Source organism: Clarias gariepinus, chromosome 6 (assembly GCF_024256425.1).
Source record: "Clarias gariepinus isolate MV-2021 ecotype Netherlands chromosome 6, CGAR_prim_01v2, whole genome shotgun sequence".
Classification (NCBI taxonomy): domain Eukaryota; kingdom Metazoa; phylum Chordata; class Actinopteri; order Siluriformes; family Clariidae; genus Clarias; species Clarias gariepinus.
The window spans coordinates 22,141,674-22,158,457 of record NC_071105.1 but is presented as its reverse complement, the minus strand read 5'-3'; the positions used below and the strand labels follow the sequence as shown (position 1 = coordinate 22,158,457).

General features: G+C 36.3%; 1 protein-coding gene across 3 annotated transcripts in view; it reads left to right on the top strand.

Moving 5' to 3' along the window:
- Window positions 1-16,784, top strand: part of arhgap9 (Rho GTPase activating protein 9) — a 49,004-nt gene that overhangs the window by 26,623 nt on the left and 5,597 nt on the right. For 2 of the 3 annotated variants that reach the window (XM_053498431.1, XM_053498430.1), the window contains exons 5-15: window positions 36-125; window positions 3,688-3,744; window positions 4,226-4,363; window positions 4,525-4,587; window positions 10,983-11,044; window positions 11,900-11,987; window positions 12,122-12,217; window positions 12,491-12,589; window positions 12,681-12,798; window positions 13,959-14,078; window positions 14,667-14,765. In XM_053498431.1, coding sequence (XP_053354406.1) covers window positions 36-125; window positions 3,688-3,744; window positions 4,226-4,363; window positions 4,525-4,587; window positions 10,983-11,044; window positions 11,900-11,987; window positions 12,122-12,217; window positions 12,491-12,589; window positions 12,681-12,798; window positions 13,959-14,078; window positions 14,667-14,765 — 1,030 coding nt within the window. The remainder of the gene's footprint in view (window positions 1-35; window positions 126-3,687; window positions 3,745-4,225; window positions 4,364-4,524; window positions 4,588-10,982; window positions 11,045-11,899; window positions 11,988-12,121; window positions 12,218-12,490; window positions 12,590-12,680; window positions 12,799-13,958; window positions 14,079-14,666; window positions 14,766-16,784) is intronic. The other variant, XR_008360814.1, reaches the window with a different exon arrangement.

The following is a 16,784-nucleotide window of genomic DNA, read 5'->3' as shown; positions in this document are numbered from 1 at the left end:
CTCTTTTTCATATCATCTTCTTGCCTTATTTCCAGGCCAATGTTACTCAGAGTGGGACTTCCCCATGTGTCTCCAGCCACCTATCACATCCCCTTTACAACTCAGGAAACACATTTTTGAGCAGGGTAAAACAATTGTGTGTGTGTGTGTGTGTGTGTGTGTGTGTGTGTGTGTGTGTTTGTTTGTGTGTGTATGTGTGTGTATGTATGTCTGTGTGTGTCTGTGTGTGTCTGTGTGTGTGTCCAATCCTTAAAAGTGTTTAGCCTTGACATTATAATGTCTACTTGACAATATCATTACATCTCATCTAGTTTCTGTACAAGTAATGAGCTCATATTTAGGTGACTTCCTTAATGATGGCAGAAAGGATCTAGGTCAGAGGGTCAAAGTAACAGGTCACATTACATGTAGTTCTGGTCTGTCCCAAAAACCTCAGGGTAATTGACCAGTTACTCATGCACATCTGTTTACGTTGTATTACTTTACAGTACTTTACATTAATGTCCATCCCCTGTTGAATTTAAGCAGTGTTACAGTCAGTAGTTGCCCAAATCTTCACCACTTTATTAAGGGCACCTTGTACGCTTTCATGCACTCACCAAAACTGGACAGTTAAGGACTGGAAAGTCCAAATGACTTTTTTTTTTACATTTTTATTTTTTCTTATTTATTTTTAAACTGAGCCTGTGCTCATGATAGCTCCAGATTCTTGTTCCTGGCTGACCGAGGTGCGACCTGATGTGGTTTTCTTGTCCTTTACCTCAGCCTTTGATGTTGAGTGTTGTGCATTTTGAGATGCTTCTCTGCTGGTATTTTGGGCTCCAGACTCACAGCTTACTATGGTGGCCGAGAAGCGCAAACCAAAATAACAAAACCAAATACAATATAACAAATCAGAAAACACAACAATTCACTTAAACTGGAAAAGGTAAGTATAGTTTGCAAATTAGATTCTTTTTGCTGATTGGATGAGACATCTGTCACTCAAGACATACAAGGAGTACTATCAAGTCAGAATAATAATAATTTGTCAAGCACATTTAACACAACTTAGTTGACCAAAGTGCTGTATAATCCTAAAATACTAAAATGAAAAGATATCTAAATGTCCGTGTGACCGCGTTACTTCATATACTGTATACATACTGTCTTTTGAGTGACAGATTTCTCATCCAATAAGCGGTAAGAATCAACAAGTCAAAAAAGGTAGGTGTGGTTTGCGAATGACATTCTTACTGCTGATGGAGGAGCCATCTGCCACTAAAGATCAGCAATAAGAATTTAATTCGCAAACCGCACATAGCCATGTTGATTTGTTATATTGTTTTTGGTTTTGTCATTTTGTTTTCTGGGTTGTTAATGTTTTTGGTTTTGTTCATTTCTTTTGCACTTCTCGGCCACCATAGCTTACAGACCCCCCACTCCCCCCACTCATCCCCCCCCCATCCCCCCTCCTGAACTTTGATGAGAACATTCTTGACATCCGTCTGCATGCTTTTATCTTTTGTTCTGCTACAGCAAGTTTGGCTCATTATGACTGTATGCTTTTGAACTGCTTGAATGTGGAGGTATACATCCTGTTGAAGTGGATGATGATGGCAGTTTGCCAAGTAATTTACAGATTAAAAACATATAAAGTTGTAACTGCATGCATATTTATGTTGCTATAAAAGCTATGAATTAGTGCTTTTTAAAAGAAACTTGATTACAAATTCTAAATATTACAGAATCCAAAGTTTATTTCTTTTTTAAAAAGTTTTTTCCTCCTAGTGGAATAACAAAGACTAGCACTTTAACTTTTTAACTCAGTTACATTCCACAGGATGGTTTTATTTTAGAACAGCCATTTGATCCTGCACTTTGTTTTCTTGGATCCCAGCACATCTGAAAGAACTTATCAGCTAATTAACAGCCTTTTCATAATTTAATAGAGCAGGGGAAACACTAAAATGTGCAGGACAGGGGCACACTTCTCTAGATTCTAGGTTTCTAGTACATTTCCTAAAAAGTTGTTAGGACCTATATATTTTTTTATTGTGTTTAAGTATACATTTAGAAGGCCCTTAATGTCCTTTCAGTCAGAATTCATAATTTCTTGTAATGGACAAGCAATACGCTAGTTTTAGCCTTAAATGTAAGCTATGATGTGACCTTGTCAAAACAGTTTCTCTAGAGATAGCAAGGAAGCTAGCAGATGAATTGGTGTATGTCCTTCTCACAGGATGTGGTCTGATACGGTTAAAAACTTAAAAGCGGTAAAGAGTGAAGCGTGTTTGCTCTGGCATAAAACATGTAGACCTCACATAAGGGGTTTCAGAAGTTTTACATATTGACATAAACAGGTTTTGTCCAGATATTTAAACATGCACAAGTGTGTTGTTGAAAACTGATTTGAGGATATGATGGATCTTTATCTGAGCCTGATAATGATATTGATGAGCTTGTCTGTTCTCTGGCTGAACTGATAAGGCAGAAAGGCTGGAGGGACCTGTTCAGTCCCTTACTTATATCTGGAGATTACAGATAGACAAAACACACACAGCCACAAACAATGGCAGATTGCTTGGGAATAAATGTGCAGATTAGAGCAGAAGACGAATTAAAAAGGGGATTATGCTTTCCATCTTTAGTTATTTATTTATTTGCCAGGAATTGCTTTTTGTTTAGTAAATCCTTCTAGTGGATTAAGGATAATGCCTGTTGATTTAATGATGAGGTCTAGACCAGGTTTTACATCTGTATCTGGACATAAAAACATGTTTACTTTTAGATATGATAAACATATCTAACAATTCATATTGCCACGTAATACTCATGTGATAAGAGATTTGTGAGCAAGAGAGAGTAGGTTCGACAGTAACAGAAAACCACCATGCTGCAGTTCCTTCTTCTACTGCGTGTGTGTACTGTATGTGTTAGAGAAAGAGAGAGAGAGAAGAGAGATAGAGAGTGCATGAGAGAAATACAAACCATGCTGATTATGCCACCTTCCTTTCAAAATTGAGGAAGTTCATAAATAGAGAGCAAAGTGAGTCGGAGCTGTGCGTCAAATGGGCTGAGTGTGGTACAAGGGGTAGTTTAAAAAGTAGCAGACTGTCCCCTGGATTACACAGAGCTGGAATTCGCTGGATTATAATTTGAATGTAGCTTGACGAGCTCTAGCACTGTAAGTTGGGTGTGATTTTCGTTTTTGCTTAACAGGAAGAACCTCAACTCTGACAGTTATTTCAGCTGACATACAGGAACTACCACATAGCAGCTTCTCTAGGGAACTGTCATAGTACAACAGATGTTCGAAATTCAATAAAAGATGCTTAAGTTTTAGCTCACATTGAGATCTTACTGGCACACTGAAAGCTCGCTCAGAGATTATACTGTACAGGTTAGTGTTTTTGTTTGTTTGTTTGTTTTTAAACTTGTGTTAGTGTGGTGTATTTGATGAAGCAGATGATCCTTGTTAGTGCTTCCATTATTTTGTTAGTGTTCAGGCATTTCAGCTTGGCCGAGTCTCTGTGGTGACTGTGGTTGAGAGTTTGTGTATGTCATGTGTACTCGAGTTGGTACAAATGTCCAGGGGATTTCCATACTCATACTTTCTTTCTGTCACTTTCGCTCATTTCTCTCTCTATCTCTCTGTCTCTGTCTCTCTCTCTGTCACTCTCTCTCTCTCTTACTATACTCTGTCAGCTCTCCTGTGACCTGACCCACAGTACCCAGGATGCAAATGCACAACTGCTAAGTCAGGTGAGGCAACCTACTTTAACACCATTTGTCCTAGATTTTTTTTTCTCTCTCTCTCTCTGTCACTGAAACTGCTTATTCAGAACACGTGGGTTCAGTAGCGACCCAGCTGCAGATGTAGCAAAAATCCTGAAGAGAATTCAAGTGTGTAGTTATGAAAGTTGTAACTGAAAGCTTTATTCTTACAAAATGCTCTGATGCTCATGATGAAATGTGCGATTTGGTGTGTGCGTATCTAAAGCTAAATAAGGGCTTCCTGCCTGAGGGTGGGCTTTAATCCAGAGCATACGGAGAGCGTCTCTAGTCTGCGTGGCACTTTAATACGGAACCTTTCTGATAAGCTGGTTATTCCCCGAGTCAGATCAGTGTGCTAATAGATTTGAATTGAGTTAAGAGAAGCAAGAAATGCTTTACGTTTTGGACGTTAATTATCATGGATAAGTGTAATTCATGTGACTGAGTAGAGACGGTTTGCATTTTGAAGACCATGCAGTGGGCAGACTCATCAGACGTGCTCAGTTCCTCCTCCTTCACTACTGATGCCCAGAGCAGGGGGGACGTCATCCAATCCTATTCGATGATTTTACCTCTCCAAACAGAAAGGATCTCTTCGAATGGCAAGGTACCTCAGGCACCTTGCAACTAAAAATCTTATTTATGCACATTTCTGTAAATACTGATATTTTTTAGCAAATACACAACAAACGTCTCTTATTCATTTCGTATGCCATTATAATGCCTTTCTCACAGCTCACACTAATGTCTTTTAATGTTTTTCAAAAGTCCGAGTACCCAGTGGTCGCGGATTCGGCCGACAGCTCTTCAGACAGTAATGGAATGACACCGGTGAGACCTCTCTCACACAAACACACATTTTCACTCTATCTCTCTCTCTCTCCCATACACTAGCTACATCTACAGTACATGGAAAATATTTCTTCAATCCAAAGGAAATCATTACAATTAGAGATTCCAGTTTACAGTTCCAGTTTAATTCCAGTTTAAGAACATATTCACATTCAAAGCAAACAGAATAAACAGAATGTGCAAAATGGTTTCGTCCACTGTAATGTCTGTGACCTGTTAAAAATATAACAGAAGAAGAAGGAAAAACAAAAAAGGTTTTGTATCCAACTTTAAAAGCCAGGTTAGGCTTCCCATCTATTTCAGTAAAACCTGCCGTCTGTGGTTTGATTGATTACAAGAATTCAGTCTCATCCATGATTGGTTAGTTGCTGTACTCATATAAAATGGTGAACCAGTCAGTGCTCCTTCCTCAGCCGGGACTCAGTGATAAACACAGGTGGGAGAAAGCTGTTCTCACAGAGTTTACTGATCAGGAATAAAAGCAAAACGTCCTTCACGCAAGCTCGTCAAGTCACCTAATGTTACTCCATTGTGTGCAAATTTGCAGAAAGAATATATTTATTCCAACAACAGAGAAACAATTGGGTTAAGTGTTTATGAGCTAATATTTACCTATTAAATAGATTATCAAAGGTGAACACCACCCAATCCTTCTAACTGAAAATCGAAAACCCAGATCGCCTCAGATTAGTACTAAGTAAAAAGTACTTTTTGCCTTATCAATTAATGCAACTCAAGAAACGAATATGTTACGATATTAGTAATGAATGTTGTTTCTAACCCTAATATAAGCGAGCTCATTTTTGAATGTGTGAGAAACACTGCCCTACATCGCACCTTCTGAAATGTGACTAACGCACATACACACATTGCGGTATCGATGCTGAAACGATGTATTGTGCAGCCCAGTGGTATACATCTTGACCCTAATAAAAAAAAAATCCTGTTTTTCTTCTGCCATTAAGGAGTTGAAGGTGGTCATTGTGTTTTTGGATTGTCCATACATCTGCCCATCTACCTAAGACTTTCATTAGCATGATGTCTTAGAAACAAAAGCTTGATTGTTTTTAGAATTTATATCGAAAGATCATTTTAACCAGCGGATGTTTAGAGATTCAGAATTCTTCCAAACAGTGTCAGAGTGGTCAAATGAATAGTTTCTCTTCAAAATCATCCTTTTTTAGGTATATTTTAAGCATGCAAATTATGACTTGTGATGAGGGCATCTCTGTCGGCACATTTGGAGTCAAGCCTTGTTTGTTTTCTATTTCGATAGTTTCATAACCTATAAATTATTATTATTATTATTATTTAAAAATTTTCATTGCATCAAAATTGAGATGCTACAACCCATCAGAACAGCCCACAAAGTTTTTGCAAGGTCAGATGGATGAATATGAAGAAAGGCGAGATCTCAACTGCGTATTTTTGGTTTGACAGCTGTGGTTGTTACATGCAAGATGTAGTCAGTCTTGATCTCAAGTGATTCTTGTCCAAGTCAGAGAAAAGTCTGTTCATAGAGTTATCTTAACCCGACTAAGCTTGGCATTCTCTTGACCTGTGTTCGCATCTTAGGGAATCTCTCTTGATCCAGATGTTAAAAGTTCTATAAGTGACGCTAATCCTTACCACTCACACATAACTACCGTTTTTTTAGAAGCCATGCCACACTGTTTTTTTTCCAGCACTGTTTCTTGTCTACTACACTCAAATGCCCTGCAGAATCTTCATATTCAGTGATGTTTCTTATCACCTCAAACACAGATTAGCATCTGCGCACTGTGTCACACTCATATTTTAATCACATGCTAAAGAAAAACTGTCAAAATCATGCTTCCTCTCCTGCAGTTGTTTCTTCTTTTTTGATGATATTCCTACCATTTTCTGGACTGTAGTGTTATAGGCTGTTTATAAATTTATATTTCTTATAAGAGTAAATTGGCTTCGAGAAAGGTTTTCCATGCTTGGGGATTAGGATCACCACTTCATAACTAGCACAGATGTTCTCCTGTTGGGCCAAGTTTCTCAGCTAAAAAGTTACTGTTGTGTAAGCAACATAGAATCAACTTTCCTCAGCCATCTTGCCAAATTACCAGTGATCATCTATCAGCAGCTCATATTTGGCCCAGGGACCAGACCTTTGACACCTAGCATTACAGTATATTTAGCGTCTAGGTTAGAAGGGTGGAAAGGCTACTTTATGATTCATGGAGAAAACAAAACACCTTAGTGATCTATGACACTTGAGTTATATTGGCTGAATAGCCCATGTTTACAGTGAAAGCACTGTGAAAGGTGTACGCTGCCTGCCAAGTCTCATGACTAAAAATCTCATTGTTTTTAGCTACTCCTGTGCATACAAGAGGTTCTTTGCGCATTGAGTGTTGCTACCCAAGCAAAATAAGTGAATGAAATTGATGTTTGGATCTATGTTTTGGGAGGAATTCACCTGCTTTAAAACAAACCTATAATATACCCATAAAGACTTTGTAATAATTATATAATAATTTGGCTTAGTCAAGAATGCATGGCAAGAGTGAAAATGAGCATGTTTATAGAACTTTTTATTAATCCTTTCGCATTAAATCTAGGACATTTTTAGCTTATTTTTTAGTATTTCATTTTGAATTTTGTTCTTTTACTACTATGAATTAATATGGAACTAATGGTGATATAGCAGGGAAGTATTACAAGAAAGAGGAATGTATTTCCTGGTAGTTGAAGGGCATTCTTTCATCCTGATTCATTACTCGCTCTATGCAGGATAGAAGTGCTTACCATTGAAATCTAAAGTAAGAAGATGCAGCATGAGAAAAGTAGATAAAAAACAATAACTAATGATGACTTTAAAGCAAGACCGAAATGTAAATGTCTCATTGCTGGGATATTGAGATTTATAGCCATAATTAGACCTAGTTATGATCAGGCTCTTTGCTTTCTTTTCAGATTTCAGTCTCAGTTTACAGATTCTGAACACAGATACTGATACTTGATTCCACAGAAATATAATTCAGATACTACAAATTAAAAAGTATTATGGTTTGAGGAGTATTTTGTACAATAATCGTCATCACTGACATTTCCAGGGTGATATTGCTTTTATACTGCAGTTCCACAAACACTATGTATTATCAACAGATTATAATTTGTTTGTTTATTTAATCAGTTAATTTGCTCTGCCAACACATATCCTTCTGCGATTAAAGGAACTAACTGTGACTGGCGGAGGTGGCCAGATTTTGCTGTTACAGCTTTATTCCAAAATTGATTATATTTATAATTTTATCAAAATTCTACAAACAATACCCATGACAATGTGAAAGTAGGTTGTTGGAAATCTTTGCAATTTTTAAAAAAACAAAAAATGAAAAAATTATATGTTCATAAGTTTTTACCTCCTTTGCCTTGACACTCAAAATCCTTTTTAACAACTCAATTGAAGTCCACCTGTGGTAAATTCAGTTGATTGGACCTGATTTGGAAAAGCACACACCTGTCTCTATAAGGTCCCGACCGTGCATGTCAGAGCACAAACCAAGCATGAAGTCCATGGAACTGTCTGTAGATCCCCGAGACAGGATTGTATCGAGGCACAAAACTGGGGAAGGGTAGGGAAAGGTTTTGGCTGCATTGAAGGTCCAGATGAGCTCAGTGGCCTCCATCATCCATAAAGGGAAAAAGTTTGAAAGTGGGCCGCCTGGCCAAAAGTGAGCGACTGGGGGAAAGGGGCCTTAATCAAGACGGTGACCAAGAACTCGATGGTCACACTGAAAGACCTCCAGTGTTTCTCTGTGGAGAGAGGAATTTGTGCTTTGAATTTAATCCATTTGGGAATAAGCCTGTAACATAGCATAATGTGGAAAAAGTGAAGCAATACTTTCCGGATGCATCATACTTTGTATTTCCACTTTATCATTTAGAATATCAACTAACTCTCGGGTTTCAGGGTTGAATCCTAAAAAGTGCTCAATGGAAAGCTAGCCTACTAAGGTATACAATCCTTTATTTCTTGCACCAAGTAGTGCCCTTAATCAGGGTGAGGGATTTGGGATTCAGACTTTATTGTAAGAAGCTAGTTACTATAGCTTTGTACTGTAGCTCACCTCAGACGTAATTAAAACACCATGAACGGTTATAATTCTTAATGACTTAAAAGCAATTATTTTGTTTCAAAGTCTTGTTTAAGATCAATAACTTAATGTTATCAGATGTGTTTTCTTGCTGAAAGTGCTTCTGTGACTCGTTTTGAGTTTTGGCAGGCAGCTGCTCTCTCTTTTTTTCCCAGTACTGCATTCAGTATTGACCTACATTCAGCGTTGCTGTGGCTCACAGTCAGTTCAATTATCAGTTAATGGAACACATGTGACACAGAGTAATACATAGTTAAACTTTCCAGTGCTGTTACAGTCTTTTATCACCACTCATGAAATAACTCTCGTTCAGTCAGATTACTCAGTCAGAACTAACTGTTGTATGAATGTCTGGATATACAGGAGCATAGTTATCATGTGACTGTCTGTGTGAGTGTGTGCATTAGGGGTTTAGAGTCTGTGGTGCCTATATTTGTAGGCCACAATGAACACTGGGAGATTAATTTTACCATTAATTCCAGGGTTGAGATGACAGCTGGAGGGCAGAATAAAATATTATAATAAATGTTTGATGATTTTAAGACAAGCCTCATCTCTTATCTGAGTAGAATATGTTGAATATCATTGGAATATGTTATGGATTTCTGAATATATATTTTCCAAACAAAAATATTTTTTTATAAATTATTCATTAATTACATAAGAAATAAAACATGATGCATGTTGTCATCACTATGAAGTTTATTATATAATAACAGCATATTCTGTAACTTTTTAAAGTCTGCTTATATTCACCAATACAGTTTATAAACCATTCATTCCCTTAGCAGCTTCTCTTTTTTCTTATGGCGTAAAAATGTAGCTTGTCATGCTTGTTACTGCAAGACCTTTCCTAGAAAATGTACAGAAGTTAAAGCTTTACCACCGACTGAAATAAAGCTCTGACACAAAAATACCGAAATTTCTTCACTTTGTATGGAAAAATATATATGTATATCTATAATTGAACACATTAAGTTGAATATTTTCCCTATTTCAAACATAGATCACAGAAAACCTATGCTAAGTACATATGGTTTAATACAAGTATACAATAACACATTTTGTTTATTTATTTTAAATCACGAACATTTGCAGTTATGGCAGTGGGCCAACACTCTTTACCAGTGCGACTTACATTTTATCTTATTATACATCTGAGCAGTTGATGGTTAACAGCCTTTCTTAACAGTGGCAACTTGGTGGTGCTGTGATTTGAACCTGGAAAAACACCTTAAACACGGCCCATAAACTTTAGCATGTACTCCATTTAAGTTGCTTAGATATTGTTTTTTTCCAGCACTGCCAGTCTCTTTAAATGTTGCATTATATGTGTTAATACTTGTAACTTGTGGCAGATATCATCCATAATAATATCAGAATTTTTGCTTAACTGTAACTGGTGATTTTGTATAGTGATCCCACAAAGCACACTCGGGAGCATTTCTCCTTCAGAGACGACATTTTGATACTTTACAGAAAATGTACAGTGGTGGCCAAAAGTATTGAGGAAAAAGTGCAATTCAAAGTGTTAATGACATTCTCAATTTTTTAAGTAATGACAATAAAGATAACGTGTTATTATATGCAAAGAATGTACAGTACTATTGAGCAATCAATATTTAGTAGGAAGTCTGTTATTCTTAAAAACTCCGGTTGGGCGTAGAGTCAAAAAGACGTATGCAGTTCTCTGGTATCACTTGCTCAATCCGTGCCTGCATAATTGCTTCTTGAAAACTCATATACAGAAGACAGTTTCTTCACCATTGTCCAACAGTTCTATTGGGTTTAGGTCATGGTTCCAGAAGCTGAATACTAAGCTGAACCCAAACCAGGGCTCCAGAAGCGGAATACTATTGTCACATAGCCAGTTTTTCACTAGTTTTTCAGTTAATTAGCACAACTCTTCAATCAGACAGACTAGAACTAATTAGTGACATCACCAATTTTGTGCACAGGGAGAACTATAACACATGGCATGTGCTGTCTTAATAGTTTCGGCCACCACTGTAGACTGATCAGGGTTTCCAGAATGCCCGTCATGTGTGCGTATGACAGGATGCATGATTGTATTCACAAATCCAGGCCAAAGAATTAAACAGTGCTGTGTTATAATCATATAATCACAATCAGGACATATTAATCGAAAGATGGAAATTAAGATCCAAGTACACATTTGTACAGATTACATTGTTGTTTATATGTATGCTCACATGCATGTCTTCTGTTCACTTATAAAAACAGGAGCTTGAAAAAGCAGGTCTGCTCAACAAAACCAAGATAGCGGAAGGAGGACGGAAGCTGAGGTAATTTTAAGTCTTAAGAGAAATGTCTTCACACACCTGTGGTTTATGCTACCTCTATGGTCGTAATTTACAGTAGTCCTGCACATGAATTTCTGCTAATAATGATGTTTCATTTTAAGGATGTAACAAGTTTTTTTGACCCTGAGTAGTGATTGCTGTCTGCTGATCACCTAGAGCTGTGATGTCTTTGAATCAATTCGTAACTAGTAGTGAAACTGACAGGGAATGTTCATATTTATAAGAAAGAGGAATAGCAGCTTGTAATATAAGTTTGGTTTCTGGTAGTTTAAGACCATTGTGTTACACTGGTTCATTTCAAGCTGAATGTGACATGTGTAGAGTTGGCTTCACACCTTTTTTTTCAATAATTTTTCAGTGCAGACGATCACGCATCATGGAAATTCTTTTTGATGTGTGTGTTTAGATCTGCTGTCTTAGAAGCCATAATGTGATACTTCAGCAGATAAAGTATTTTGTGACTAAAGACAATCTTTTCTAAACAGCACTTATGAAAGGGTGACATAGGTTGAAGCAATAATCAAGTCTGTGGTTCGAAGAGCTTTATCATAATCTGTTATGGATAGCATGTTATCATTCAGTCTGGTAGAGGTCAGCCAAGAATTTATTAGAATCATCTTATACAGTGTGACAGTGTACTGGCATGGTATAAAACAGCTTAAACTAGACAGCATGTGTTTAAACAGTTAAATACAGAAGGGGAAAATCATCTTTAAACTTTAAACATTTGTAATTTTAATGACCTCTTTAATGATTTTACTGTACAGTAGCATGTGTAACACGGAAAGTGTAGCATGTGTAACCTGACTCTTAGACTATATGTTGAACATTCTGCAGGAAAAACTGGAGCCCCTCGTGGGTGGTGTTGGTGGGAAACAGTCTCATGTTCTTCAAAGATCCCAAAACTCAAAATTCTGAGAGCTGGGTAAGAAAACCTGCAGTCCACATGTATTTGAAAACCATCCTGGCATCTTGAATTATTGACTTGCGTGTAAGGGCAGGGAGTTCAGTCGAACGCTCATGGTATGTGCGCGTCTATTCCTGTCTCTGCTGGTGTAGAAACCAGGGAACAGCTGTCCAGAGAGCAGTGTGGATCTAAGAGGAGCTCAGCTGCAGTGGGCCAATGATCTTTCCAGCAAGAAGAATGTCTTTAAGGTAAGGCAAAACATTACAAAAGATCCGATTATTATAATTAATTTTATATTATAATGACTAGAAGAATATTGAACATGTTAAACAAACAGCATAAGGGGTTTGTCCTGCATTATGTTCTACCAGGTGATGGTGTTTGTTATTTGTTTATTTATTTATTTTTTTATTTATTTTCAAATGTAACTGCAAGTTCCTCTTTACTATGTTCCACAGCTATAAATAAAATAACACATATTCTCTGTGTGGGTGGGTGGGTCTGTGTTTCTTTGTGTATAGCTGAGGACGGTTACAGGAAATGAATTTTTGCTTCAATCAGACACTGACTCTGTAATTAGAGAGTGGTACGGCACAATATATAAAGTCATTGACAGACTTGTAAGTGAATCTATATTATAAATATTTACTTAATACTGCTACATTTTTTATATCTGTGTAATAGTGGATTTGGTGTGTGTGTGTTTTGTAGGATAAGGAGAATCCTCTGGATAATGTTTTGCGGTATTCTTTGAGAAGAACAGGCTCCTTGGAGCTCTTGGAACATAGTGGGGATGACGATGAGAACCGTACAGGACACAAGTCCTCACGTTAGTCACACAAATACACACTGCCCATTTAATAAGTTGTGCGGCCTCAGCTGTATCATATTATAGACAAATATTGCTAACTGGAGTCATAAATGCAGTCTATAAAACTAAAGTATTGGCAAATCTTGACATCTCTCAGAGACACAAAAATGAAACGCATGCAACTTTCAGTTTTAAAATAATAGTATTAAAAATATAAGTAATAACAGATCTTAGCAGTTGTCTTCAGTGTTACGGATGTGACAACAGAAAGCCTCAAAGCATGGACTTACTTAGTGACAGTGAATTAATTTTCATAACTTGTAATCTAATGTAATCTCTAAAGCTAAAAGCAAAATAATCCTCAAAATTTAGAAATGTATCATAGCCATCGTGAATATACAGTTTAATAAATGTGACATTAAATGGACATAAGAGAGTAAAGTTTTTTTTTTTTTTTTACTTTAAAGGGGAACCTTTTTTTTCTTTTTTTTTAAAACTACTTTAAAAGGGAACTGCAAAAAGTGTTACTTAAAAGAAAGGAGACTTTAATGAACACATAAACGTAGATTTTTAAATATTTATCATTTTTCGATTAAACTATTAAGGATAAGTACATATACATATTATGAATGTGACGATAGTTTGTCCTCTACAAACTATTTAAAGAACACGCCTAAGTAGTGAATTTTAACATGAACCATTTGAAATGGTAATTATACTTTTATACTATTATATATAATGGTAAAGTACTATTAAATGATTAAATTGGAAATTATTACTGACATTACTGACATTACATACTCACATTGTTTCCTGGTTCTTTCCTCTCTTTTTCCATGGAATTTTCATCATTTTTGTGCCTTTTTGTGCTTTTTAATGCTCAGCATTGAACTTTACTTGAGTTTTAATGTAAAGCTTTAGTCAGTATAAGCAGATGTAGTATTAGTAGTGTATCAGTATGATTTGGCAGGATCCCTGTAAATTATACCTAATTTTCCCTCATGCTAAGGTTGACCACTGCATGGATTTGCCTTACTAATATCCATATAATATACTCTATATTATAATAAATGAAACTCTATATATATAATATTTGTACAATAATCATTTCAAAGTAATTCACTCAGTCTTAAACGTATTTCCTCATTATTAAAATCTTTCTCTCCCTTTCCATGCAGTCCCTCGGTCCATCTCTAATTTGGAGACTTCAGAGCGAAAGCGAGTGAAGAGTCGTTTGAAGAAGCTTATCCTGAGGAGACCACCAATTCAGGCATTACAGGAAAAAGGCCTTATCAAAGGTGAGCTATTTCCAAAGTTTGTGATTGTGGAGAATTTAAGCAAGTACATATGTAACAGTGCTAGGCATATGTCTTCAATACACTGTTTTTTTATATAGAATTATAATATAATTATAAATATAATAGAATGTATGATAAATTATATTTTTTATAATTTTAATAATTATATAATAATCTTATCATATAATAATTATAATAATTATAATATAATTATAATTCTGCATAATTTAATGAGTTTTGAAACATTTCAGATCTCCAAGCCTGTTTGTATTTCAGTAAAGAAAGAAACCTACTAAGCAGTACCATAGACTAATTTACAGACAAAACTTCCACTATTTCTGGCACTACTGATACTGTAATTCTGTGTATAGCCACATTTGATTATAATCAAAAAATAGGAAAAATGTAAAAGGTGTGAACATATGAAAAATGCATGTTGTGCATCAGGGCTTAATAACAGTCGATCCATCTAGAGCTCATTTATACATGTGTGTCATATACAGGTCTTGACAGCTCTAACGCTCTTTTATCTTATATTTGAGTAGTAAAAGGTTAAGATTGACATGTGTGTGGTTGATTGTCTTATAGACCAGGTGTTTGGCTGTAGTTTGGAGTTGCTGTGTGAGAGGGAGAGGAGCACAGTGCCCCGGTTTGTCAGAATCTGCACTGAAACAGTGGAAAAAAAAGGTAAGCTTACGTTACATAGAATATCGGTGATCTTGAATCCCTGCCTCATACTAAGAATTTCTTGATCCTTTATGAATGCAATTACTTTAACAAACACAGAAAAATAATGAGATATAATTACTACATAAAATGTATTTACTTACTTTACTTTTTGTGCACTTGCTTATAAAACTTTAACATGCCGCATCCCCTTAAACCCCTTAAAATTGTTTAACTTGCTTAACTTCCACTATTTTGCTTCCCTTTTTTCCTATTCTCTTCCCCCTTTTCTGACACATTTTTGTTGTTGTCACATTATGACAGCAATTATCTAGACATTTAAATGTAGATACTAAAGCAAAGTTGTTTTTACCAGACAGTACAATAAAGTACAGTTGTGTCAGTGTGACCCAACAAGTGCATATGTCATGATTGTACTAAATATACCAATCCAGGATATACCGTATGGGTAAATTTGGGAATTTTGTCAGTATGACGGGGACATTCCAGTCACTCAGTAGAATCTGAGAGATTCTAATGTAGATTCTCTACAATAAACTTACAATACAGTAAATGCCAGATGCCCTTATCCAGAGCAACTTACATTTTTTAAAAATCTCATTTTACATCTGAGCAGTTGAGGGTTAAGGTAACATCAAAAGCGGCAACTTGGTGGTGGTGTTTGAACCTGAGACCTTCCGATCAGTAGGAAAATGTCTTAACCACTGAGCTACCCCTGCCTCCCAACTCTGGGGCCTGATTAATGGAGTGCTGCAGTGATGCTTCTCCTTCTATAAGGCTCTGTCTCCACAAGGGAACTCAAGATCTCATATATACAGTAGCGACTTTTGGGTTTTTGGTTTCCAAGGCCCTTCATCTCTAATTACTCAGTTTGGCTAAGACGACAGTTGTTAGTCTAAAGTCTTTTCTATTTAAAAATGATGCAATCCTTCCCCAGATCTGTGACTTGGCAGAATCCAGTCTCAAAGGTTAAGGCTTAATTCTAGACCATCTATTGTTAGATCTTATATAGACAGATGTGTGCCTTTCCTAGTTTAATCCAACCAATAAAAAAAAAATTAAAAATTTAGATGAACTTATTTAAATAGTATAGATGAATAATTAAATGTAGATGACCTCCGCTCAAGTTGTAGAAGCATCTTAAGGACAATTGCACTCATACCCACACTCACTACGGGCATGTCTTAGGACTGTGGGAGGAAACCGGAGTACTCGGAGGAAACTCCATGCACATAGAGGCAGGAATCGAACCTGGTTTTGAATCAGACCCAGTCCCTGGAGTTGCAAGGCGACAGTGCTAACCACTAAACCACCTCGCCACCGACTAATAATCTGTAAATATATTATTCTGGATTATAATAATACAGATTTCTAGGAATACACCATATATTTTATAAATTAATCAAATCACATTTAAGCAAAATTTATATTTATTTCAGTAGTATATTTTTGGTTATATATACAATAGGAGCAACTTACTGTAAGGTAAGAGTAACACTTTGAGAAAGCATTACAGAATGGAGGAATTTTGTCAAAGGGAAGTTCCCATAATGGACATTTCCTGATCATTGAGAAGGGAGTGGTGTTTCTGTACACTGTGGGACAGAACACAGCTAATGTCTCTAGCTTGATTTAACTTTTCTACTGGACTGTAGTCATTTGTTAATTTCTTTTCTATTTTCACTGTATTTTATCTTGCTGCTTTGAAGGAAATGATTCGATTTTATATAAGAATGAATGTAACCGATGCATTATAACTGATTGTCACTGATAATGGCATGTGCTCAGGAGTCATTTTAATGCAGACTTGCAGAAGGGTTGTGCATCAAATAAGCGTTCATGTACAGGCTATACTTTCACAAATACTATTATGTAATCGGAAATCAACATAGCGCAGGTACTTGATAATGATAAGTCTGTAGTCAGGTTAATAAATGCACTGTTCCTTGGCATCTATGCTTTGCTTTCACATTCCCCTTGATGTGACACCTCTGATATCATTACCATCCATGGGTAAAC